The 27,728-nt window shown below is 40.0% G+C and overlaps 1 protein-coding gene across 1 annotated transcript in view; it reads right to left on the bottom strand.

The window, feature by feature from the left end:
• Positions 1-27,728, bottom strand: part of LOC122804788 (protein mono-ADP-ribosyltransferase PARP14-like) — a gene marked incomplete in the record, with an annotated part of 1,493,437 nt that overhangs the window by 513,410 nt on the left and 952,299 nt on the right. Inside the window, 1 exon segment of the mRNA XM_044074882.1 lies at positions 13,053-13,229. Within this exon segment, the coding sequence (XP_043930817.1) occupies positions 13,053-13,229 (177 nt within the window).

Here is a 27,728-nt window from a genome sequence, read left to right as displayed (position 1 = left end):
CCAGGGGTCCATCCTCGGACCCATGCTTTTCAACATTTTCATTAACAACCTTCACTCAATCATCCCTGATACAACAGTTATCCAATATGCAGACAACTCCACATTAGTCTGTGCCGCCTCCAACCTTCCTGAACTATTGACTAAAACTCAAACAGCTTTTTCCACTACCGAAAACTGGATGCACCAAAACCATCTCTCACTCAACTCTAACAAATCTAAAATTCTTCGGTTTCCTCCCTCCAGAAACTTCTCCTTCGACAAGAATGCTTTCACAGTCCTTAACCAAAGCAACTCTGCCATAGAAGTGGTCCCTTCCGCAAAACTCCTCGGCATTACCATAGATGAACACCTTAAATTTGATATCCACATCCAACAAAACATCAAGAAAACCCATCAAAAGCTAGGCATGCTCTGTAGAAATAACCGCTTTCTCTCCAACTCCACAAGGCAAACTATTGCTAATCCCTACCTCCTACCCTCTCTATTATATGGAGCCCCTCTACTAACTAACATATCTTCTTCCAACACCTCTAAACTCGAAACTTGCTATAATAAAATCTCCAAATTCGCAACTAAATCCAAAACCTCTCACCACTGCCTAACCATACAATCTCTGAACTGGCTGGAACTCCCAAACCTCCTAGACTATTTCCAACTAACCACTGCCCACAAATTAATATTCTATCCAGATAAATGCCCAGCCTTAACAAACATCCTTCCCCCTTACATCCCAACCAGATCTTTGAGATCTGAACACCAAAATGTAATCTCTGTCCACAAACCCAAACGCCCTGCAGGCCAACACCTTCTCTCTTTCACTGTTGGCAAAAAATGGAACTCTCTCCCTCCTTCACTCAGGACTACACCTAACTCTGAATCCTTCAAAACCCTACTTTTCTCTTACCTATCCACTAAATGTAAATGCTCCTGCTTTCACCCTACATAACTATCTTAAGAATTTCCCCTTTGAGCTCTTCATTCTCCTGCTTTTCTCTGCACTATTACCTCTTTCTATTATCCTAATTAAACCCAAGCTAACATATTCAGACTAAGCATCCTCTCTCTCTTGACTCCAAGTATTGTATATATTGTAAATATCAAGTAAGTCATATTTACTTATTGTCCAGTCAATCTAAACCTACTGTCCTGAATGTAAATACCTAAAAATTGTGCTACCTATGTCAAAATTGTATTCCAATGCCAATTTATCCCCTGTACCTGGTTGCATATATGTATTTTCCACTGCATTATGTAACCTTTGTATCCATTTATGTATGTACTTACTATTGCATTATGTAACCTTGTAACCATATTGCTTATTGGAGCTTTTCTCCCCAGGCCTCCACTGAAAATGGGCACACCACTGGCCCAGTGGACTTCCTCGGTAATCAAACTGAAATAAATAAATAAAATATATTGCTCCCACAATTGCCATTTTTCCTATGTAATTTGTTCCTACCCTTTTTTAAAGATCCCACTTCCTGTTCTTTCATCTTTGTTACTATATCAACTACTTCAAATACGGGTCTATATCATATGAGCGAATTGCACAGATTGCGAACGCTCATAATATCGAACATACCAGACCTCAAACTTCTTATTGTGGGGGGCTGCACCCCCCCCTCCTCCACGCTGAATATATATTCCAACTCTGAGATCGCACTACAGTGAGGAAAGGACAAATATCCCATTCTTCACTGTACCACAATCTCAGAAAAAGCACTTTGAGGTCTGGTACGTTTGATATTATGAGCGTTCGATAAATGATGATAAACTGCAGAGGTCCCAGCGCAGGACCCCAGGTGACTCCACTGGTGACTGGTCTGTTTATGGAGGTAATTTCCCCTATTTTCATTATCTGCATCCTATCTGTGAGACAGTTGGCAATCCAGTGGGTGACATAGGGTTTATTTGCAGTTTATTTAGCTTTTCTACTATACCGGAGTAGGAAATAGTATCAAAATCTATGTCCAGGTCGAGGCATGCCATGTGTACAATTTTGCCTTCATCCATTGCTTTGGTGACGTTTTCATAAACAATATGCCAAGCTGAGTAAGCATGACCTGCCCTTGATGAATCCAAACTGAGACTGGTCCAGTGTTTGAAGGTTCCCTATGTGCTTTTGGTTACTTGCATGATAAGTCTTTCCATGACTTTGCATATGAGGCTGCTCAGACGTATGGGTCTGTGGAAGGTCCTCACCCTTATGCAGGGGAGTAACTGTAGCAGTTCTCCATTTGCTTGTTACCAAATTTGTCTTGAGGCGGAGATTGAATAGTGTTGTTAGGGGTGTGGCTAAATCATGCTTCAGGCATGCAGAGATATTGTCATGACCTACTGATGCATGATTTTTAGCTGTTGATAGCACTTCTAAGACTTGTTCTTGTGTGATACTTTGAGTTGAGCATGTCTTGAGGGACAGATGGAGGGGGAGAGATGGGTAAAGTTAGGGCTAAATTAATCAGCCAGTAGGGTCATTATATCTTCAGTCTCATTGTAGGTAACATCTTTCACAATCAGCTCAGTGCATTGTGTAGTGCTTTTGAGATTACAAACATAAAAAATGACACAGATTCTGATGAATTATGATTCAACTTGTATACAGATGAAGGAGCTTAATGACAATAAAACATATTTCTTCTTGGATTATCCTGGTGCATCTCATCTTGTCAGCATGATTGTTCTATCTTTTCATTCCTGATTAATACACAGAGATGTGGAACAAACATTTGCTGCTTTGTTAACTAAGAAATGCCTTATGACTGTCATTGGCTTGGGTAGCTATTTTAGCTTCTAACTTGGTTTTGGTGGATTTTTATTAAACTCCTGACTTGTTTGTTTATTTCAGTGACAAAGGCTCTAACGTTCTGTGAATTACTCTTCTTACTTTTGGTCAAAATTATTTTTCTTTTGTTATAAAGCTTGTTGATATTATTGTTCCACCATGTGGGTTTGTTTCTGGGGTTTGCCCTACACTTGTTCCTACAGGGTACAGCTGCATGCAAGCAGCTGTTTACATGCTGGTATAGTGGTGGTGGTGTATGATTCCACACACTCAGTTTAATGAAGGAAAGGATTGGAAGTTGGCTAAATAAAGTGTTTACCACACAGACACAAGATATAAGGCTTGATTCTCACCTTTGGTGACGGTCTGATTAGTGGCTAGGCATGTAGTAGCCTGCAGACTGACTGCTTAGTGTTTACCCATTTGATGACTAAAAGACTATCAAAATTTCTGCCTAGACTTAAAGAAAAAGCCCAGTGTAGGTTTGTGGAGGGGAGGCAAATGTTAAATATCAATCGGATTTTAAAACTGCAGGATAAAGTGGAAAAAGGCAGAACACTCAGTTGGATGCCAAGGAAGCATTTGTTAAGGTAACTTGGACCTAAGATGGCAGTTCTTGATGGGCTTTACAGGCAAGGTAGGTCAATTAAGAGAATATATTCAGGACCTTATTTGGCATTAAAAGCATGTGGAATGCAGAATGTTTGAACAAACTGAATTACATAGAGGTACTTGACAGATATGTCCATTTCTCACTTACTGTTTGCTATGTATCTTGAGCCACTCACAGCAAAGATTAGAAGTTTGCAGATTAAATGGATATGACTGGTATGAAAGTCAACAAAAAATAGCATTGTTTCCAGATGGTATCACCATCTGCTTGTTTAATCCAGTCAGCTGTGTTGCACTTCTTTGATATCTTGAAGTGCTTTCACATTTTTCAGGTTACAAAATAAATAAAAATAAGATCAAAGCCATTGCAATGACCTACAGACCCACAAGTGAGTTACTATAACATGATCCCATTTTGTGGGGCATAAACAAAATGAAACAGCTGGTATATGGATTTTGGAAGCAACAAAAGAAATGTGGGAAGACATAGCCAAAAAATAGTCAAAATAATTAGAGGCAGTAAGTTACTCAAATTAGATCTAGATAATAACGTGCATGTGAAGGCGTTTCTTGTTCTGCTATTATTGCATATGGGTCAGCCATGCTTTTACATGCCTGATGATAGCATATGGCACACAACAGATAAAGAACTCTGAAGTTTTATTTAGGATGGAAAGAAAACGAGAGGGCAAACTGACGTTACCCCTAGAATAAAGGAGTCTGGTTTGCCCAATTTTAAAGGGTTAGTCAGTGTCTGCACAACAGAGACCTTACTCTAAGCTAGGGAATATATTCCTAAATGGAAAAGTATGGAGACCATCAGTGATGAGTTTAACAGTGATAAAGAAAGGATGAGTTTCTGCATTCAGTTAATTACTTAGAATAGAGATAGCTATGTAAATCAAGATGTCCGAGAAACAACTTGGGACAAAACAAGGAAGCATGTGGAGAAAATAAATAGTTCCAATAATTTAAACATTCCCCTAAATAATCAAAGGGAGGGGGGCAAAGTAAGGCAGGATGATGCGGAACAAGGCTAAAGAACCTAGATTTTGGGAAGAGCTTCACAAAGGAGAAAAAGGCACAGAGCTGACAAAGGCCAAAGTTCATTTTTGGGCATAATGAGAATGACCACTTGACATACTCGGGCCATATATCTGAATATAGATGAACAGTGATCTGCCTCTGCTTTATGGTGAAAGAAAGTATGAATTTTTTGTACACCAGGAGAGCAGCTAATTAAGTTTGGCTTTGTTATATTAGTAAAATACTGAACAGGACACAGGCTCGGAAAAAAACAAATTAAAAAATTCCATTCCTCAATGAAAAGGCACACAAAAACTTTATTTGCCAATACAAAGCACTTTCATCACATAAAATGACTATCAGATTCTCTTACCCCCCAAAAATCACTTAATATGATTCGCTTACCCCAAAAAATTACTTCATCAGATTCTCATACATAAAAAATGACTTCTTCAGACTCTCTCTTTCTCAGAGAAGAGGTCATTTTTGGTGACAAAAGCATTTACTCTGGGAAGATACATTTTTTGTGAACCTTTTCATTGTACATTGGACATCGTTATTTTCTTAGTTACATTAACAAGGCACTAAAAATGAAGGTGTTGGTCAAGCCATACTCCTAAATAGCAGGGCAGGTCATCATCTGCAGTTATGCTTGGGCATTATAAATGATGTGGCAATTGTGGGTGTAGAAGACAGCTTTTGGTGGGTTCTAAATACAACTTTTTTAGTGTTTAGTACCAGATTTATTTCCTAATGTGAGATGTAAAGAAGGGACAGGTCATTTATTTTTTTATTACAGAGTTTGAGGGGAATAGATCTGCAGATAAACATTCAACTGGCATATAGGCAGTTTAAAAGTTTGCAACAAACAACGATGCCACTGTGGACCTTAATACCACAACAATAAGCAAATAACCAAAATAAAAAATGCAAAACGAGATGGCTAAAAGCAGTAAATATAATTTAATTTACTGCTTTTAGCCACCTCATTTTGCATTTTTTATTTTAGTTTAAAAGTTTGGCAGAAAGCTTGTTACAAATTGAGAAGAGTAGGGATCCTTGGGGTACATGTTTGAAGAGAGTAACACTAGGTGAAAGAGTTGATCCTAATTTTATGCAGAAGGATCTGTTGGAGGTGTTCTTTAAACCAGTCAAGGGTTTGTGGCTTATTTTTGAAGTAGTGATTACATTATATAATAGATTACAGGTGTTAAGCTAAAAATGTTCCAATAGATCAGTGAATGCTTAATCTCTTAGGGTGCCATTTGCTACCATTCAGATGAAATATCAATTATTAAAATACACAGTAGCATTACTATATTTATGCTCAATCAAAATCTGTGCTGGTGGCACAAAAGCAAATGGTATTTCTGTCTACAGGAGGCCAGTTGAACATATATGGACTTTAGAATATTTTTGCTGATGATGGTAAAATGGAATGGGTCTGTAGTCAGAGGGATGAGATACTGATGATTTTTAGAAGGGTTTTAAATATGGCATGTTTCCATATGGGTAACAACATGCTGTTACATAAGTATACATTATAGATGCAATGAAGTGGGCATCTGATATGTGCACAGTAATTTACTAAAAATAGGTAGAGGCCATCTGCTGTAATGGAGAATCAGCAGAAATTTGTTCTGAAACTTTTTTTGATATATTTTAAATTTAATATAGGAAAAATAAAGGTGGCATGAATAGAGGGGTTTCTAAGGTCATGTTGGGATTGACTGGGTGGATAACTGGGAAACTTCATTAAGGAAGCTAAAGGTTGAAGGAGACTGAGGAACAATTAAAGTGCTTTTCAATGACTTGGTCATTATGAGACATTCTGCCTTTTATTTTGTTGATTAGCTTCCAAGTTGTTTAGGATAGTTTTTAAAGGAGTATTTTTGTAAATGGAGATTGTTAGCCATATGTATTCAGATAGCTTTTTCTCTCTGTTTAGGTATCTCATTAATAAATTGGTCCTTGTTCTCAGAATTTTTTTTACTCCGACTAAGCACTGATTTTGATTTTAATAAGTGATTTGAATTTCTTGGTTAACCAGGGCTCATGCTTGGATTCTTATAGCCAGAAGGGATGCTTGGAAAGTGTTTACATAGTAGACACATATGGGGATTGTTGTCAGAGTATCAGAAACTTCTGTGGGATTAATGCTGTTAAGGAAAGGGGCCAGTTGGTGGAATAGCCAGTTTTGCTTTTAATGCTGTTACATTCTGGCCAAAGTTTGTCCAGGAGGTGATGATGTTTGGTGGAGATTGTTTTTTTAATTTTATGTTACTGAGACTGGTTAAGGACAAAATTATATGCGAGTGATCCATATGGGAGTAATGACAGGATTTTAAAATCAGACATGTGATTTGGGGAGTAAGTAATACCAAGCTCAAGAATGGAGTGACGGTTTTGAAATGTGGTTTATTGGTGCTATGAATTACTGGTGAAAGATGTTGGTTAGTGAGAAAAATTGATTTCATGACTTAGGGTGTCTGTTTATTATGTTAAACTCTCCTAGTAAGATGACTTTTATATTGTTGGAAAGCAAGAACTAGTTGGTAGGTTGGCTTTTTGAAATTATCAGGGGAGACAGGAGAAGGCACTATGCGGGTAGTGCTTACGGAAATGGGTGGCAATTTTACGATAAGCCTGATATGACAGAGTTTGATGGCATAGGCTGCTTGGGATATCGGGTCTGTTTCTATACAGGTTTTAGAAAGGAAATGTGTACCAATCTCAAGTTCTTTTACAGGACAAGCACTGAGCACATATTTATAGTTAGAGATGTACTGCCCGAGTTTAGGTGTGCCTTGTTTATAGCAGAAGTGTGTAAAACCTAAGTTATGAGGGTGATGAGAATCCAACAAGGTGTTTACTTGTTCTATCTATTGATATGCTGTTTGCATTTAGGAAGGCAATTGTGACTGGCTAGAGGCCTGTTTTTTTTTCTCTCAAGGAGATATCTTGTTGAAATGCAGATGCGCATAGTAAGAAAGTTGGTTGAGAGTTGTGCTCTATAATGCTTTTCAGTAGTAGATGACATGTAGAAGGGCTAAGCATGTGAAAGATTTTGGATATTTATGTTTCAATGTGCATGATATGTCATTTGAGGCTTTGGGGAGATGGCAATTTAATACTAATTGGGGGTTGTTGATAAAAGTTATGGATGAGGCTGCAAAATGCTAACCTGGGAGAAAATGGAGGATGTGAGTATTTTTTTCTATCCATCTTGCGTTGTACCATCCTGATTGTTTAGGGTTAACCACTATGGCAGCATGGCTCCTGCTATGCTCCCTTCTTTGAAATACCACTATTTTGCAGCTTTCCTGAATGTTTAAATCCTGTAAACCACAGTCATTGGTAGTCAAATCATTGCTGATGTTGTCAAGATGCAAGGGGAAGAGTGAACCTTGTGGCCTCCACTGCTGCATGCAGAGCCTTTATTCAGTTGGCTATGACCCTATTCTCTGCATGACAGGGTCATGTTACAGAGCCTACACTTCTTCAATGATATGATTTATTTGAGGATCACTGTTTTGTACCGAAGAGCATTAATAACCCAAGCCACCTGCATACTTACCCTAGATGCCTCTTGTACCCTAGTCTCCAACAGGGTTCACATATGGCATGTCACTGCCATATCACCCTTAAATCCCTACCCAAAGATAAACAAGCAGGCAAAGTCTCATCATGTCTTACTGCCCATCTCAACAGCTCTAACAGATACCTGAGCTGGTAATCAAACTCATGTCAGTTAAGTCACAGGCAAAGTCTCATCATGTCTTACTGCCCATCTCAACAGCTCTAACAGATACCTAAGCTGGTAATCAAACTCATGTCAGTTAAGTCACAGTGAGGACTTTATCTCTCTGTACCGATGGAGCAGGAGCATATGCCTGGAAAGACTAATAAGCAGGTTTATATAACTGAGTAACTTCTAAGTAACTACAGATGGTTTCTGTTAAACAGTAGAGCAATAAAGGGTGCCCCTTTTCATTAACTTCTCCCTACTTTCATAATCAATTAGTGGAATCTGTCTAGCGGTAGAGTGACAATAGTGGGAAGAACTGGAAGTTTGATTGCATGTGCTTGGTGGCCTATAGCAGGCTCTGTATGCATAAAGGAAATAATGCAATATGGTATTAATGGGGTGGGGTAGTGGAATGAAGAAATGTGGAGCGTGGTAATGTACTGGGGGTGGGCCTGGACCCCAGCGAAATCCAAAAATCAGGCAGGAGGGTGAACTACAATATTTCTGATTGCATTAACTACATGCAAAGATCTATCAGCATTTGTCAATCTCACCTCTTAGCACTTTGCACCTGGTACAGCTGCCTCCTTTGTCCTAGTTTAGCAAAGGCTCTGCTTAAATCACTATTATGTTGTTTATAAAAAAGATGCAAAAGATGATTTATAGGGTATACAGGTGCAATACTCCATCTTTTTGGCAGTCTAATACAGATCTGATCTATAAACAGGGTAAATATAAGTCTCATCTATGAGCACAACCAGTAAAAGGCTGCAAAAGCAATCTGCCAGCCCAAGCAAGAACTTGTATCCTTATGAATGACGAGTGTTGCATGAAAAATGCTTTTTACTGTGCTTTTAGTATATGGACTCCCCCGACCTCCTAGCACCAACTCATTTTCAGTGATGCAGATGTAGTGGCAGTAACGGCAGGGGTGCACAGTACTTTATACTACCATTGTCTCCAAGAAGGTAAAAATATACATTAAATTCTTTCTTTTACTTTGTTACCAAATTAGACACCATCTCAGTAGAAAACATTAATGCTTCTGCTTTGTGAGAGAGTAGCAAGGGCAGTCATTCATGGTAGATGTGCCTGGACTAAGTACAATAATAAAAATCACAGTGACCACTGTCTCAGGCGAATCCAGTGCTGCACTCCCTCTTAAGACAGAGGATCACTAAGAATGTTGTCGTCTTTTGGCTTTTCCCGGTTATGGGTCGCCACAGAGGAACTCCGGTCTGCTAATGATTGGCAGTAGATGTTCATGACCGCCACAGAGGATCACTAAGAATATGCTTCTGAATTTAATGCTATAAACTCAGAGGAATTTAAAAGAAAGGGGTGTATAACTCATAGAAAGCACTGATGTGGTGCGATATGGTGCTTTTGCACAAAGACGTGCAGCACCATTTAGGGTTGACTGCAACAATGCTTGATTTATTTGTCGGTCTTTGTTGATCAGCAAGGTTTTCATTAGGAAAAGCCCATTTGTTGTGGAGTTCCAGGTGAAAATCTCCATTACAGTACATTTATATTAACAAATGAAGTTTAGACAGTTGTTAGAAAAAAGCAAGCTATATTTTTCAGACAAAACAATTACAAGGCAGGTATATACATTAAAGTATTTACATCAACAATTATAATCCTATACTGGTCTGGGTATCTCAAATCTTTCAGGAAGAAAATGGATTTATACTACAGAAGGGAAACTGTAAATAAGCTTAGTGGTTCTTGTATTTCAGTACAGAAAGTTTTGTAAAGAGTTCCAGAGATTTAATGAAACAACTTTTAAAATTATATAGAAGGGGAAATTTTGGTATTGTATACATTTTTAAAGGGTAAAAGAAATATAATGAAGTTATAAAATTATGTAGAAGATGAGATATTAGTATTGTACAGCAGGACAGTAGTAACAGCATTTGAGCAAAAGAACAGGGTACAGGATTAGTTCTAACTAGGCTGCCTGTTCCAGACTGGTATACCTGGAAGGTTTATAACTTAGGTTAACAGGTAAATTAATGAGATGGATACAGTGGTGGATGTGGGCAGTTAGAAAAAGAGAAACATGAGAAATGGTGTTTAAGATGGGGTAAACAGGGATGGATTGATTCAAATGTAGGAGGGCAAAAAAGTTGGAGATAAGTAATGAGAAATTTATGTTTTTACTAGAGGTCTCAACCTGGTGATGATCATATGCATGACCAGGACTGGATGAAGTACTGTTTGATCTGGATTTAATGGCAATTATACTTGCCCATTTATTTGCTCTGTCAAGCCTAATTATAGTGAAACCAGGTGGGGTCATTTCACTTATCAGGCAGGTTTATGTAGCTATAACTATGTCGGGAATATGTGACAATACAAGCGCATATGTCTTGGATTTTGTTGAATTTTCTTCTAAGATTAATATTTAGGAGGAGAAGGCTGGAACTGGAGGTTGGGAGAAGAGAGAATTGTACATTTAATACTGTGCTGTTAAGTAGGGGGCCAGGGTTTGGATGAATGTCTCCATTGATTTTTTTTTGGGAGTGGAAATTTTATGAAGGAAACTATTTAGCCAAATGCATTTATGTTTTAGTTTTATTGGATTTTGTATGGTAATATAAGACTTGGATTTAAGATACCCGTAACTGAAAAAGTCTAATCATGTTTGTTGGTACAGGGTCTACTTTATAACAGCGAACAATCAAAAGATAGAACGCTGTTATATCGACCCTTGAAAGTCGAAAAACTAAAAAGAGTTAACAACCAGAACAGCGATTTCTTTCCCAGGGAAAGAAATCGCTGGGCCGGCTTGTCCTTGTTGTGCCGTTTCCTCTACTGTTGTGTGATCTCGAATTTAGTATATTTAAGTAGGAGGGGGTGTGGGGGGCACAGCCCCCCACATTGGGGTTGTGGGGGTGAAGCCCCCCCACTTAAAATAGTGTTTAGTGTGTTTTATTATTATTATATTTTATTTTTTTTTGGGGAACAGCAATTTCTTCCCCTGGGAAGAAATTGCTGTTCTGGTTGTTCGCTCATTTCAGTTTTCGACTTTAAGGGGTCGATATAACAGCGTTTGATCTTTTGATCATTCACTGTTATAATATAGACCCATTGGTACAGTGTGGGTGCTGTGGTGATTGGTAGACTTAGTAACTGTTGAAGTCAGTATAGGTTTGTAGGACCATAAATAACATTTATTTGGAAGGCATGGTAGCTGGTAAAGAGTGCTAATATGCCGAGGAAACACACTGATGGGGTTTGAGTCAAAGTAATTTTCTATGACATGCAAGTTAGAGTTTGCTAAAGATGTAAGTTTGCACTGTGAATTCCGAGACTGTCTGATAAGCGAGTGCAGCTGGTGTGTTTTTCAAACATACTGAAGATCTCATGCATTGTGCAATGCCTGCAATATGTCATCATGTAAGAATAGGAGGGATGGGACATGCATTTACTGAAGGATATAAAGTGTAAATCCTTAAAGACAGGCATTAATGACTGAACTGTAATAATCCATAAATTACCAGGGCAAAAGAAAAGGAGACATCATGAATGATCTGACAACAGAAATAGGTATGGGGTACGTGGTGCGTCTTAGTGTGCTTGTATGTTTTACTGCGTTTGTGTGTGCAAGAGTAACTGAGGGGGGTGCCTCTGTTTCCATGATGTGGTCATCAACACAGTTACCTACTGTGGGGAAGTGTTGATCTGCACTTCATGGTAGGTAAAGAGACATGCAGATTAGCCTATAATGAAGTCTTTTGTCATTGAGGCTAATTTGTTTTCGAACACGAAAATAATGTATCGTGGGAGCAGAGCTTTTTTAGTATGAACCATAAGGCCCGTGCTAGGGCTGTTAAATCCCTGGGACAGTTTCTACTGTGTATTTCTGAACAATTTAGTCAAATACTACTCACTTCTGATGTATGCCTCCAAATATCATGAACAGAATAGAACAGATGCAGTATAAAAAGTTCAGAAACTGTGGTTCCCCACAAGCTGGTATAGAGACACAAAATGAGTGCATATTTTGTGGAGCTCAAACACTGATTGTTCACACATGCTTCTATACAGATGCTTCAAAACTTCAGTACATACTATAAAAGCAAAACAGTGAGCAAGTGCGACTCATTCACCTCAGTATTAACCTGGGGAAATAGTCACTAAACTCAAAGATAACTGCCTTGAGAAGAAAATCAATTAAAGCAATAGAAGAATTGAATGAATATAACTGGTAGGTTTCTGCCCCATCTTACTTGGGTCGGAGCACTATGACCAGTCATCCATGAGTGGGTGCAATAATTCAGAGTGGAGCCTTTGGAGGAGATGCTATCAGAGGATGTCATAAAAAATAATCGGTTTCTCCTAAGAAATTAATACATTTGGAGACAAATACTAGCACTATTATACGGTCAGGTATTCTTGTCTGTGACAAAGAATTTAATCCAAAAAACATTTCTTCTGTTTTATCTTCTAGCCACAGAGCTTTCTGGAAGTCTGAGTTCATGGTGTCCATGTGCTTGCCTGCATCTGAAGAAAGGGAAGAAGCTATGGTAGAATAAGACAACTGACACCAGTTTCTTTAGTCACATGAATTAACCAGACTTCACATCCCCTTCCATATGCAAATTCTTTAAAGAAATGTTTATGCAGCAGTATTTTTTATGAATGTACAAAACCTGCTTGGCTATTCCACTGTAACTTCTTTTAGTGTTCACCTATTTTCTGTGTTTGTGGAACACAGTCTTGTCTTTAAAACATTATGAACAACAGATACGATATTAAACTTATGGCACAAAAATGCATGGAAATTAAAGTTCTTTTTTTTTTTTTTTTTACATCTGCAAGAGCACAAAATTGCAAATTATGTTCCATGACATCCACTTTTTTTCGACTCACCTGTCCCTACGGCTGGAAATGAAACAGTAGTAATTTGATTCTTCTCACATTCTTGAAGAACCTTTTCTGTTTGTGAGGTAACTCCTGCTAGAGTTGTAGGTCCCACCATATGTATGATATAATCACAGCTAAGTGATCCTCCTCCTGTTACTGCAACTCCATCGTCTGGCAGTGAACCTACATAAAGTAAACAAAATCATTGAAATTAAACTCATTATTCCTCCAATTTAATGTAATACTTTTATATGTGGTAAACGTAGCGCAGATTGAAATAAAAAGTATGTCAGAGCATAAAGAATAGCATTAGGAGACTACAAGGTTCCTTATGGATGTTAGGATCGCACTTGCTGAAAGATTTTTCAGTTTAGAGTCATTACAGCACACAAGTGGAAAGCAAGAAAAGGGCAGCAGGTACTGATTTTAATTGGGGTACAGCAGGGATCCAGTAAGAATCTATTTCAGTCTCCTATTATACGCGCATATACAATACGTATATACACACGTATATACACCATTTCTTAACGCAGTTTACATAAATGAATACACTTGACGAAAGCACTGTAATATGACGAAGGAAAGGAGCTACAGTCATATCAGAATACAACAACATGTAACAAGTTATAAGAAACTAATTGTATTTAAAGCATCGATGATGGTTATCGAGAATATGACTTTTGATAAGAGGTAAAGAGATACAGGTGAAAATAGAGCAGAAGAGTTAATGAGAATCCAGAACAATTATTTATTTATTTAACATTTATTTTACCAGGATATGTCCAACTGGACATCATGTGTCCTTTTTCAGTGGAGTCCTGGGGAGAAAAGCTCCAAATAAATGACAGTGTACATGCATGCTTTTAGATAACAATAAAACTGGCATACAAGATAAGAGAAACAATGAAGTACAAAAGCAGTTATGTAGAACAATAAGATACTAAAGAGTAGTACCATTATTTACAATATATACAAAGTACATTTCAGGTGAGAGTATAGTGTATGCATTAAAGGCTTCAACGGGTCACTTACATATGGAAAAGTGGGTCTTCAAGGGGGAGTCTTTGCAGTTGCAGAGAGGGTTAGGGTTAGTATTGAGGTGTAATTTAAGAAGGGCTTTAAAGGTGCCTGTGTGACTTTGTAGCCTGAGATCAGGTGGGAGGGTGTTCCATGAGTTGGCAACATCATGGGAGAATAAGACCTCCCCGGAACTGTTATTGCATGGATTAACTACAATCAGGTTTTTGATACATGAACATTGCTCCCTTTTAGGGTTGTGAAAGTTTAGCATGTCGGCAAGGGCAAGGCACTTCCCTGGATGGAAGAGTATTTGATGGGCTATGATCAGTTGGTGGTAGCATAGGAGGTTTGGAAATTCTAACCAGTGCAGTTTACTTAGGGATAGGCAATGGTGGAAATGTGATCTATTATTGGCAGAGAACCTAGCTATTTTATTGTAGCATATAGAGAGTTTGTTCAGGTTGGTTTTGTTAATATTGGTGAGAACTGGAGAGGCATAAAGTAGTGTTGATATGAGATTAGTTCTGGCTATTGTTCTAGCCTCAGGGGTTAAGAATGGTTTGCAATGATATACGCAACCTAGTTTTTTTTATGGACTTTAGAGATAGTTTGGGATATGTACTTGTTGTATTTAAGGTGGTGATCAATAATGATGCCTAAGAGATTAGCCTCGGTTACTGGAATGATTAGGGTGCCATTGGTAGACATGATGATAAAAGTGGCGTTGCAGTGTTTGGTTGGCTGGAATAGTATTAGCTGTGTTTTTTTGGGGTTTAGTATGACTTGGTAGTTGTTTAGCCAGTTCTCTATCTCAGTGAAGGATTCTTGGGCTTTACTTTGAAGTAATTGGATGTTTGTTGCTGAGCAGATTAGGGTAGTGTCATCCGCATATACTGGGCAATGTTGGCTTTAGTGGTAGCTAGGTGGAGATTATTTGTAAATATGTTGAAGAGAAGGGGGCCAAGGATTGAACCTTGTGGGACACCACATGTGCCAGGGAGTGGGGGGATAGGGAGTTGCCCCATTTGACAGATTGTGACCGGTTGTTTAGGTAACTGTTAAACCATTGTAGAGTGGGGTCATCAAGGTTGAGTTCTGCTAGACAGGTGAGGAGTTTGTTATGGGAAACTGTATCAAATGCCTTTGACAGGTCTAAGAAGGTGGCAGAGACCAGCTTTCCTTGGTTCCTGTGCGAGTTTATGGTATTGGAAAAGTTAATCAGGGCAATGTTGGTGCTATGGGAAGGTCTGAATCCATGTTGGGTTTTATTTAGAAGGTTGTTATATGGATAAGTAACAAGAAAGGAGAGTGGAGGGGAATGAGGTTATGTAGAAGCTGGAGGGAGAAGAGGATATCGTTGGGATAAGATTAAGGGAGTAAGCTGAAGAAAGTTCAGTTGTGGTGAAATATAGTCATTAACTTGTTGGAAAGGAAGTTGTAGGGTATGTGGGAGAGAAGTTATGTAATACAGAAAAACTGACCAGTCAGAGTCAGCTTCTTTTGTGAGATGCAGTTTTAAGTTCTGTCTGAATGAAGGTAGAGTTACAGCTTCTTTGATATTATGGAGAAGGGACTGCCATAGTACTGGTAAGAGTATGGATGCAGAAACTATGGTTACTACGTCTCCTGTTGTAGAAGGTTGTGTGGAGTGAGGTGGTTATACAGTCCTACCTTAACTGTGAACCAGCTGGCCAGCTACATCAAGGAGTTTTTGTTTAATAGTTGCAATATAAGTGCTGAAAAAGAACTGAACTCTTTCTTGTTCTGACAAGCATTTTATTTTATTAATTTTTTTGGAAACAGGGTGCTCAGTTTTAGGTGCTAGATTATTGACTAAACAGACTTTGCTGTAGCTTGGAAAAGCAAAAGCTTTTTCCTTACACTCTTTGGCAATATGTGGGTGTACATATTCGAGCTTAGCTAATGCTATGCCTTTCCCTATTGCTTCCCTACTTGACTGACAGAATGTACAAGATCTTCCCTGACAATAACAAAATTTGTTGTATTTTGCTGTAGTCTTTCAGATATGCAGTTGAAAATTAAGGATTAGACTAAACCAGAGGGCAATATACTTGAATAAGGAGTTAAGATTCTAAGGGATTTTGATGATGTTTAAGAATGATGAAGTTTACTGGATAGGGTATAAGTTTTGGGCAGAATCAAATAGCATGACTGATCTCTTAGGGCTTAGAAGAAATATCCTAGAATTAAGTTACTTTGTAAGCAACAGGAGATCTTGTTGAAGTTGGGATAGAATGGTTTTGCAGGGGGGACATGAAAGAGATTTGTAAATGATCATGTCATCAGTGTAAAGTAGGTGTGAGAGATGAGCATTATCAGAGGAAAGTTTGCTGATGTGGAGGAAGGGTAAGGGGGAAGAGGACTGAACTCTCACACAGTCCTTCAGTTAAGGGTGATCAGGCTAAGAAGGTAGACCCTATTCTGACACTAAATGTACTGTGGGATAGGAAATGGAAGAAACAGCAGCCTTGGGGGCTGATGCTGTGTGCTCAGAGTTATGTGTAATAGGGACTGTCCATCTCTGTCAAAAGCTTTTGATAGGTCTGTAAATATAATTCCACGAGGTTGAAAATTGTCTCTTGCCATGAAGATATTACCTAACAGGGTCCAAATGACTGTTACAGTGCTGACTGGTCCAGAATTTATGTTGGTTGAGCGCAGGAGTGTGCCTTTTCAGAGATACAGCTCAATAGCTAATCATATGTACTTTTCTCCAGCATCTTATCTAGGGTGGAAATAATTGAGATGGGTCAGTGATTTGAGCAGATGTACTGGTTATTGGTTTTAGGGATTGGTTTAATGATAGCATCTTTCCAGTTCTGGGGAATATGCTGCAACAACAGCAGGGTTTGAAGATGAGTTTTAGAGGAAGTGAGATATATTCAGCACATGCTTTAATAAACCAAGGCTGTAACTCATCTGACCCTGGTGAGTTGTAGCCTGGAATTCTTTGAGTTTTCTGACGTTCTTTATTTCGGTTTTGAAGTAGAATAGTAGTGAACATTATTGGTAGGCTGGGTGGTGTTGGGGCATTAGGAAGGGGTGGTAGCTGATGAGGGAACAATGAGTAAATTTTGTCAGGGAATGGTTGGGGGAGAGATGACTGTTGGGGGAAGTAATAATTGCTGATGGTGCTTGTCTTGTAATTTTCCTCCCAATTATTTTGTTTACCTGTGACCGGAACTTTTCCAGGTGGTCAATCAGGGCGGTCTGGTGATGTTGCAAGCAGTTTACTTTTGTGCCTTCTGATGCTTATTTTGCCTATATTACGTGGATTAATGAATCTCCGTTTTGATTGTGGAGCATTTCTTTCTTTACACAATGCCCAGACTATCTCTAGGTTTAAGTACGGTTTTCAATTTTTTGGTAAGATATTTGTTTTTATTACGTTTATGAATTCTAGCAGTGAGAGTAAATAACTTAGTTTGCACTGAGAGGAAATGAGGCCACTGCTTCGGGTTTTGGATGGAAAGTATAGGTTCCTAGTTGACTTGACAGAGTGGTTTCAGGTTTAAAGAAGACTCTCTTATTTTGGCTCTACTGTTACTGTTTTGGTTTGATGCTTTAGAGCGGGTCACGTAATTAGGTAGTGGTCACAGAATGAAAACAGAAATACTTGAAGTTATAGGTTCATATGTGTGTACTAGGCTAATGGCCCTGTGGCCTTTGCAAGCCTAGCCCATAGAAGTGCCCTGGTATTGTGCCGCCAGGCGTTAGTTCCCAGTGCCTCTATCAAGTAGACCCACTGAAGTGATCCCCGGGGTATACTTTCTATTTTCCATCCACTCATCAAGATTTCTCTTGACAAGGGCTAGGGAGGTGCTCTGCTTGACATGTATGGGATGTCTATTCCAGAGCATGGGTAGTCTCTCAGTTATGAACCTGGAGCATGGTGGTGTGAAGGGATTGGAATTTACTTAGATGTAGCATTTCTAACAGAGCTGTGTCAGACATGGCTTTGTAAGTCAAGCAGAGATCGCCTCTTAGTAGATGATATGAGACAGAGAATAGCTGGAGTTTTTTTTGAGTCTGTCCATGTGGGACATGTGTTTAAGGCCTAGGATCCTCTTCGTGAGGTACTTTTGTGGCATCTCCAGCTGTTGCAGTTGTCTAGTGAGGTACATGCCATATGGGGCATTATACTCTATGACTGGTCTAATGAGGGAAGAGTATAGAGAAATGATGACCTCTTTCTTCCTGGATGCCAAACCCTTGGTAATGAGATGTGCCACATAGAAGGACTTTCTGACCACAGTGGCAATGTGGTGGTTGAAGGAGAGGTTGCTGTCACAACCTGTGTTCCCAGATCTCTTATGCCTTCAGTGTTCAGTGGGCTCCCATCGATGTCGTGATGGGAACTGAGTTTTTCCCAAAGGGATGACTACACATTTCTGTCATGTCTGCATCACTTGGGGAGTTAATAATGGCTCCCAACTTGCAGTCGTCTGCAAATTTGGTCAGCCAGAGTTCTCTCTGTGTTGGCCTGGACTTCTGAGAAGTAGATGCCAAACGGGAGAGCACCCAGGACCAATCCCTGTGGGACTCCACTCATGACTGGTCGGCAGTCTGACTTGGAATCCGCTACTTTCACACTGTGGGTTCTACCTGTGAGCCAATTTGCAACCCAGCTAACAATATAGGGGTTGATGCCAACAATATAGGGGTTAATGCCTAGTTTGTTGAGTTTATCAATAATTCCAGAGTGAGGAATGGTATCAAAGGCCTTGGCCGGATCGAGGTAGGCTGTATGAACTGCCTTACCTTCATCCACTGCTCTGGTGACAGACTCAAAGTCATCAATCAGGTTGAGCAGGCATGCTCTACCTTTCACAAAACCAAACTGCATGGGATCTAGAGTTTGGAGATCCCCTATATCCTTGTTAATTAGATCCATGATGATGGGCTCCATAGCCTTGCATATCAGACTTATTAGGCTAATGGGGCAATAATTTCCAGGGTCTGTAGTCAATCCTCCTTTATAGAGAAAGATGACTGTAGCAGTGCGTCATTCGGTAGGGACAAAGCCTGAGGTGAGGCTGTGAATGAACAGAGCACACAGATGTGGTGGCAGTTCACTTTGTAATTCATGTAGAACTCAGCCAGGGATATTGTTGGGTCCCATGGAAGCTGTATTCTTGGCCTTAGGCAATGCAGCTTTAAGCTGTGCTGCAGTAATGCCGAGTGCCTGGCAATCTTCCGGTAGTGAGACTGGTCCTGGGGGGGGGGTGTGTGAAGTTGGCACTGAATCTGTCGGCCAGTATGTTGGCAATATCTGTTGGCTCAGTACAGGAGGTATCATTGTGCAGTAGCTCAAGAGAAAATCTGGGTATTGCCATGGAGATTTTTGATATAGCTATAGAAGGCTTTGTGGTTGTTCTTAGTGTCTGCTGCAATTCTGCCTTCATAACTGGCTTTGGAGGTTTTGATGAGGGATCTCAATTTTTTGTTGAGGCTAATAAGGGAATTTTTCCAATCTTGGGACTTTTTCTGCAACAGTTTATTCCTTCTGTTGTAGAGTTTATTAATGGTAGGGGACTACCAGACTGGCTTAATTTTTTTTGGAGGAGAGCATCTTGGTTCTGTTGGGTACGACTAGTTCCATGCATTTATGTACATGTTCGTACAGTGCATTGGTGTATGATTCGGCAGTCATGCATCTCTTTTCCATTGGCCTGGGTGCCGTGAAGTTAGCCACCTCTGGTTTATTTATTTTATTATTATTTTATTTTATTTATTTTACATTTGTTGACCGGGCTAGTCTAGCTGGATACATGTCCATTTTCAGTAGAGGCCCGGGGAGAAAAGCTCCACAGATAAGACAATACAGGATACATTTACAAGTGGTATACATAACACAGTGAAAGCCATAGATATCACAAATTTATAAAATAACACTCAGAATATTATACAGATAATACTAGGTCGGCGACCAATTGAAGTCACAGGGGAGGGGAGGGTTGCGATCTCTGGTACAGGGTAAATACTGCAGCGGCTAGTCTGGTTTAGGACATAGGCATAACCAGTGAGACTTAAGAAATATTTTGAGGTGATTTTTGAATTGATTAATCGAGGTCATTAGTCTGAGGCTATTGGGTAGAGAGTTCCATAGCTTTCCAATGGAATTGGCATAGAGAGCATCACCTCCAGAGTTATTAGATTTCATAGTTAGAACCTGAACACTTATTAGCTGACCTGAGTGATTTTAGGTTAGAGTAGGAGGTCAGGATATTGCTCAGAGAGGGGGTTCGGTCCGGGTGGTTGATTATTTTGAAAGCCTCGGTAAGTTGGTTGAGTTTGAGAAGGTTGGGGAGTTCGAGCCATCCGAGGGTTTTTAGGTTGAGGCAGTGGTGAGTACGATACGGTGTTCCTGTTATAAATCTGGCTATATGATTATAGGCAACAGATAGTTTATTGAGTTCCCGCTTGTTGAGGAATGACAGTATTGGTGAGGCATAAAGGAGGGTGGAAAGGAGGTGAGTGCGAGCAATGGTTAGTTTAGTATGAGGGGTTAGGAAATTTTTATTCTGTACATAGATCCAAGTTTCTTGTTCACGGATTTAATGGTTTGGTTAATGTGTATATCAAATTTAAGCTTGTTATCTATAGTCACACCTAATAGTTTGGTGCGAGAGACCGGGGATATGATGGTACCATTTATAGATTCCACATGGAACGTGTTGTCCGCATTCAGAGGTTCTTTACCTAAGGGAGTAGTTGCAGAGGGGTAAAAAAGCAATAGTTTGGTTTTAGTAGGATTAAGGATAAGTTGCCTTATAGAGAACCATTTTTCCACTAACGTAAAGCAGTTTTGGGTGATTGTTTGAAGTTTCGGGAGGGAGACGTCAGAACAGATCAGGGTAGAGTCGTCTGCATATTGGATGCATGTAGAATTGGGGATGATCGAGTGAAGTTCATTTATGAAAACTGAGAAAAGAAGAGGACCCAGTATAGAGCCCTGAGGAACACCTATGGTGTTGGGAAGTAGGACGGATAGCTTGTTTTGCCATTGGACGGCTTGTTGCCTACAAGAAAGATAGGCTTTAAACCAGTTAATGGTTGGGATGTCAAGGTATAGGGTTTCCAGGGTGTGAAGCAGTTGCTTATGATTGACCATATCAAAGGCCTTTGAGAGGTCAAGGAAGAGGGCAGAGGAAATTAATTTCTTGTTCCGGTTGTTGTTGACTGAGTCAACAAAGGAAAGAAGGGCAGTGGTTGTACTGTGATGGGGGCGAAAGCCATGCTGAGTTGGGGACAGAAGACTATTAAGGTTGAGATAGTGTAAGAGCTGTTTGTGAACACACCGTTCCATGACTTTAGCTATTGGAGACAGTATTGCTATGGGACGGTAGTTGGATGTTTCCGTGGAGGTCCCCCCTTTATGAAGAGGGATGATATATGAGATTTTCCAAATAGAGGGAATGGTAGTTTCAGTTATAGTTCTATTTATCAATATTGAGATAGGATAGGCAATGGCGTCAGACGCTATTTGAAGGTATTCTGCAGGAAGCTGGTCAGCCACTAAGGTGGTTGGTTTGAGTTTTTTCAGGAGGGTGCGTATATAAGAGGTAGGTACCAGCTGTAGATTAAAGGTGGGGTGGACTGAGTCTTTAGTGTGGGTAAGAGAAGAGTTGGTAGTGGTAAGCTGACTGGTTAGGGACTGGATGGTCTCGATGAAAAAAGAGTTGAAAACATTGGCTATTATCTCTGGTTCTTTTCCAATGAGTTTCTCAGGAGTTGGGGTAGTAGATTTACCCGGGCGGAGTAGCTTATTAAATCCAGCCCAGAATTTATTTGGGTTGTTCTGGTGTTTGTCCTGAAGGTGACAAAAATATTGTTTTTTGTCTTGGGTAGTGGCCACTTTAGTAGTGTTTCTAAGCTGTTGAAACTTGATGCGATCTAGTGGGGTTTTGGTCGCTCTCCAGTTATGCCAGGCCTGGTTTTGAAGTTTAATTTTAGATTTGGTTTCGCTAGACAGCCAAGGTGCTATTCGTTCCTTGGTTCTGATTTGTCGGTTTGGGGCGTGAGAGTCAAGTATCTTCAGGAAAGTACTATTAAAGTGTGCCACGCTCTCTTCAAGTGGTAAAGTTTTCAGGGTGGACCAATTGCAGGATTGGAGTTCAGCAAGGAAAAGTCTTGGGACAAATTTCTTCTTGTTTCTAACAAGTCTATATGAGGGTTATTAGATGGACACTTGTTTTTGGATATAGGTAATAAGGTGGTCACTGAGGTCATTTGGGAGTGTCCCTGTAGTATAATTATGTGTGTCTTTATTAGTAAGAATCCAGTCAATGATGCTCTCTTTTTGTTTAGGGTTGCCAATTCTGGTAGGAGAAGAAATATTTTGGGAAAAACCATGAAGGTTAATTGCGAGGGGGTTTTTGGGTGCAGTGTAGAGGGACCAGTCAAGGTTAAAATCACCTATTACTATGGTTTCTTGAGGGCAATTGGAGGCAAGCCAGCTGAGCAATTGTTCAAGGTTATCTGAGTTATTTCCTGGTGGTATATAAATGACAATGAGATTAATGAATTTTTGGGTATTTAGGCAGATCTTTAGTGAGATTAGTTCTATATTGGAGATTTTGGGGGGTAGGATAGGATTAGGGACGATGTTAAGGGTATTCTTGAATAATACAGCTAACCCCCCTCCCTTTTTGTTAATCCGATCAGCCCTAAGGATGTTATATCCAGGGGGAAGGATTTCTTCATCCTTAGTAGTTGGTTTGAGCCAGGTTTCAGATAGGCACATGATGTCTGGGGAATGGGTAGCTACCATCGCATGAAAATTATGAACCTTATTGTTTATACTTCTTAGATTAAGGTGAAGTATAAGGAGGGAATTGGTAGAGAAACGGGCAAACTTTAGGGAATTAGAGTCAGTGGTAGTGGTAGGACCTGGATTGGGGTGGATGTCACCATCTGTGGCAATACAAGTTTTCAAATGATCTAACAATCTTTGCAGCTTGAATAACAGCTTGAGATTAGATTTAGTTGTAGATGGCTTGGGGTAGCGGAAAGTAAGATACACTGGTTTAGGATTGTGAGTATAGGGGGGGTAGTGGGGATATGTGTTGGTGTGATGGGGGTTGTTTGAGTGTGTCCTAGTGTAGGTTTTGGGGAAAGGAATCCCTGAGAGTGTTTGGTTTTCATATCTGGTTAAGTAATAAGGAATAAGGAGGAGTACTACTGTGGGAAGGATAATAGAGTATGAGGCTTTACCCATGATATGGGAGAGAAAGGCTAATGGGTAAGCTGAGGTAGAAGATTTTATTTGGTAGTTAAGGTAGGCCTGGAGTGTGGGAGGAGAGTTGGTAAATTAACTGGTGGTCAGGATTGGTCAAGAGAAAAGGGGGATGGGCTAATGACCTTATAAATGTAGAGGTAGTGGGGGCGGGTGGGATAAGGGGGCAGGGTGGGGCGCGGAGCGAGCCCGAGCGGAGCGGGAAAACACCGCCAGGAGTCTGCAGGGTCTCAGAGGTAGCCGTAGGTTGGTGAACCAGTTTATGTTAAGGTAAGCTACTTATTCAGTGAAACACCACCTAAATTCATGGAATTATACTGTAAGATTGCCAGATTTTGCTAGGTGCTGACTAGTTCCTGCCAACAGAACGCTTCCTTAGTGTACAAATTAGTGGGTAGGCTAATAGTTTTACCCTAGTGTCCCTTTTCAAAGGTACAGTTCTCTTTTCAATTTTAACTGCATAAAACTGGAGCCACACTGGGAATAGGTCCTTATCTGAGTGTGCCCTGGGTACCACGCAGTGAGGGATAGAAAGGGGGTTACCTGGCACTGTTATTGAGTGGGTAGCTCTTGTTTCTTATTTTGGAGTTGTCATTAACTCAGCTTAAACATGAATAGCATCTGTAATGTCCACCTGTGTCATATAGTCATCTGCCTTTGTCTACAAAGCTGATATTTTCTACAAACGACCTTCACATAACCAACCTACTCTCAACCAGCCTTATGTTGTGACCATGTGTTCTCTGAGCTGAATGCTGTCCAAAGTCCACTTTGGAGACGTTTTTCATGGTGGATACCTTTGCTGGGGGTGTGGGTGAGATGTGGATTTCCATGGTGATTAGTCTGTGGTGGACTCTAACCATGGAGGATAAAAGTAAGCACAAACAAACTAAATATACAAAAATTATGTCACGGCAGTCCAGGACTGGAAACCCAATAAATAATAAGCTCAATAAGCTCAATAAGAAAAGCATAAATTTAATAAGGCACCTTTCGTTCATAACATAATGAACTTCATTAGATCTGATGAAGTTCGTTACGTTATGAACGAAAGGTGCCTTATTAAATTTATGCTTTTCGTATTGAGCTGATTATTTATTGGGTTTCCGGTCCTGGACTGCCGTGACATACTTTTTGTATATCTAACCAGGGAGGAATTGACTATTGGTGTAGAACAACAGTTGCTCATGTTAGTAATAACCAGGTCAAGGATGTTGCTTACTCTAGTGGGGTTAAGAATGAGCTAGTCCAGGGCACTGATGAATTCCAGGAAGCGTTGGGCCAGTGCATTGGTGCATGAGCAATTTTCCCAGCTGATGGAGGGGTAGTTGAAGTCACGTAGTATGAGAGTGTTGGGTTGGATCTTAATAGTTTCCAGGGTGATTAGGAATGTGGAGTGGGTCTTGGGATATGGTTTGGGATGTATAGCAGGCTACAACCTGAATCGCAGTCTTACCCATTTGTTGGCTGTACCTGGAGTACCTCAGATGTGTTATGCTGGGCTACTAGTCTGGAGGTGTGTATATCCTTTATGAATATGGAGACACCACCGCCTTTGGAGCTTCGGTCCATGTTCTGGGGCCAAAAGGTGTGGAATGAGTTATAGCCTGGTAGTGCAGAGATGCTTTCTGCTGCTTTAAACCAGGTCTCCGTTACAGCACAAATGTCAATGTTCTCCATTTTGAGGAGTGCTTTGAGCGAGTGCATCTTGAGATTTAGACTTCTAGCGTTGAGCAGAATGACCCTCAGATTGCATTTATTTATAGCTGTTATGGTGGTAATTTGGTCTTTGGAGCACCATCTAAAAAAGGCACTATAGGGGTGGCAAGAGCCTTAGCCAGTACCCAGAAACCCAGGGGTGACAGATGCAAGCCATCTCTGGCAAAGCATCAAGGTCTGTCAATCATGTCATCCCAAGCAGACATATACTGGATCCCCTTAGAATGACACCAGAAACTTAGCAAATTGTTGAAGTCAATCATTTTCTGTTTATATTGTGGTGGTATTCTGGGCGATGGTAGAATGCTGCTCAAGAATAGGGTCATACCTGCCTGGGCCACATAATCTGAGAGCTCCACTTATGAGACTTATGAGATCGCATGTGAAATATTTGCTTTTAGCAGGTCTACAAGGAGTGACTGTTACAGAAGGATGTTAGGTCTAGGAGGTTCCGAGATTGTGATATGCCAAGAAAAGTGACCAGTTCATAGAAGTTAGGGTTGCTAACACTGAGAACGTTTAAGATAAAGTTTCCCATTATGATTGCCTTCTTTGATTGCAAATAGTGAGCTTTGTTTTTATAAGATGTTTTACCTTTATCGGGACATGCAGTAGCTATAGGGAGGTCATGACATTTGGGCTGTGGGATTTTCTTTTATTGTTATCCACTTAGAATCATGATCTGATATGTTATTAGCTAGCATGTAGATTTGTATCTTAAAGCGAGATGTGTACAAGATCATGCATGTAGCCGATATGGTGAAGAATATAAAGAGTGGGAGAGGCATCTTAGGTTTTGGTAACAGCCACAATGTCTGGTATGTGTTGCTGTAGAAAATGTTAATTTGCACTACTTTGTTTTGATATTGTCTGCACTGTGAAGACAGTATTTTAGTGTGGAGAGGGAGAGTAGATGTTGTAATGGGTGATAACTACCAGACTGAAGGGATGAAATAATAAGCAAAATACCTTAGTAGTTATTGCTATAAACAAATATATATTGAAGATCTGTTGGCACAAAGGCAAGGCATCCATTGGAATCATTGACAACTTAGGTTTGGGAATGGATTTAGAGTACCACAAGGATCAGCTAGGTCAGAGGATGAAGATGTCACCAGCAATTTATCCCATGCCACTAGAAGGTGTGGGTCATGCTGCTGCCAGTATGATCTCTGGTGGTTTCCCAGGTACCTTGCAGGCTGCAGCCTGTACAGGAAGGGATGTCCTGGGCATGATGTGTGCATGGGTTTCTATCAAGTAGCTTAATTTCCTCTATCCGCACAACAATTTTATTTTCTTATACCCCCCACAGTCTTTCACCTGACTACTGTTAACCACATGGCAAACTGGGCCATGCTTTTTATGGGGGGGTGGCATAATAGTTAAGGTCTTTACCTCACAGACTGAAGGTACAGGGGTCTATTCTGACCTTTGGTTATTGATTACACTTGTAATAGTCTGTAGACTGATAGCATACTATTTACCTATGAACTTATGTACACATTGTGCAATATGAATAGTATACTGACTGGCTATGACAGAGACTGTACCAGCAACTCACTCAGGTGCTTCCAAATGAGTCCTCACTTCCCGGCCAAAAAGTATCCATCAAGGGTGTTGCCAGAAGTTTACATAATGTTCCTGCCCTCACCACCCACCTAGCATTTTAAAAATGAACTCAGCCCTCAAAATGCTACCCCCAATACATATGGGAAGGTGACATTATTTTCAATTACCATATTCTCATAAAAAGGTGTTTTCCTTTCACAGAAGCATTTTTTGTATACCTATGCACTTGAAATATTTCTTTGTGTAGTTCTAAACATACTGTGCATTTTGAGTGTTAAAGTTTCCAAGAGATGCTCACAAAAAATGTACTCATTTGAGTATTACACCCTTACTAGCCGTAAAGCTTTGCTCCACCCCAGAGAATTTGGGAGGCTAGCCCCTTAGAATGATTGTGTTTAGGATGGCCTGGTGAGGAGCAGGGTGGTTAATACAGGGAGACAGAGCAGTACTGGGAATAAAACATGAGACTGACAGGTGAAAGACTTTGTAGGATTATAAGGAAAATAATAATAAAATTATTCTGGGGATACAGAAAACTTAATTACTTGCTAGAAACCAATGGAGATACTGAAAGAGACCATACAAAATGAACTGCAAGATGACTTCAATAAGGTCATTTTTTAAAGTTTAACTTGATATATATATACCCGTCAGTTAATAGGAGAAAAATAAATGACCGTTGGTACAACTAAGAACTTATCTATCTATGTACCACACAAGTGGTTTTTCATGATGCAGCTACCGAAATTATAGCTATTTCTGAATTTTTAAGACTCTAGTTTAGTTTGACCCACTGCTGTTCTTCAGAACTCAGGCATATTATTCATTTTGTAAGATCATCAGGCAACCTGGGCCTGTGCTTTTAAACAAGCGAGTTCCTTAGCAAAGAAGCAAAAGAATTAGGCAAAGGAACAGCCATTTCCTAAATGGCATGCAGTCTCATGCTAGCTGGTGCTGCCTTCACTTAAAGGGCCACTCCTACACACTGACAAAAGATAGGACTCGTTGAGCAAGTCATAGGAGCAGAAAAGTTAAGGGGCTGATGGCTGGGTGTAGTTTACAAAAAAGGTAAGTGCTGCAGATAAACAGCATGCAAGTCAGCATATGTTTAACTT

Source organism: Protopterus annectens, chromosome 6.part0 (genome assembly GCF_019279795.1).
Source record: "Protopterus annectens isolate FY-2018-M chromosome 6.part0, PAN1.0, whole genome shotgun sequence".
NCBI classification, from domain to species: domain Eukaryota; kingdom Metazoa; phylum Chordata; order Ceratodontiformes; family Protopteridae; genus Protopterus; species Protopterus annectens.
The sequence above is the reverse complement of the archived record's forward strand: the minus strand, read 5'-3'. Positions and strand labels throughout refer to the sequence as shown.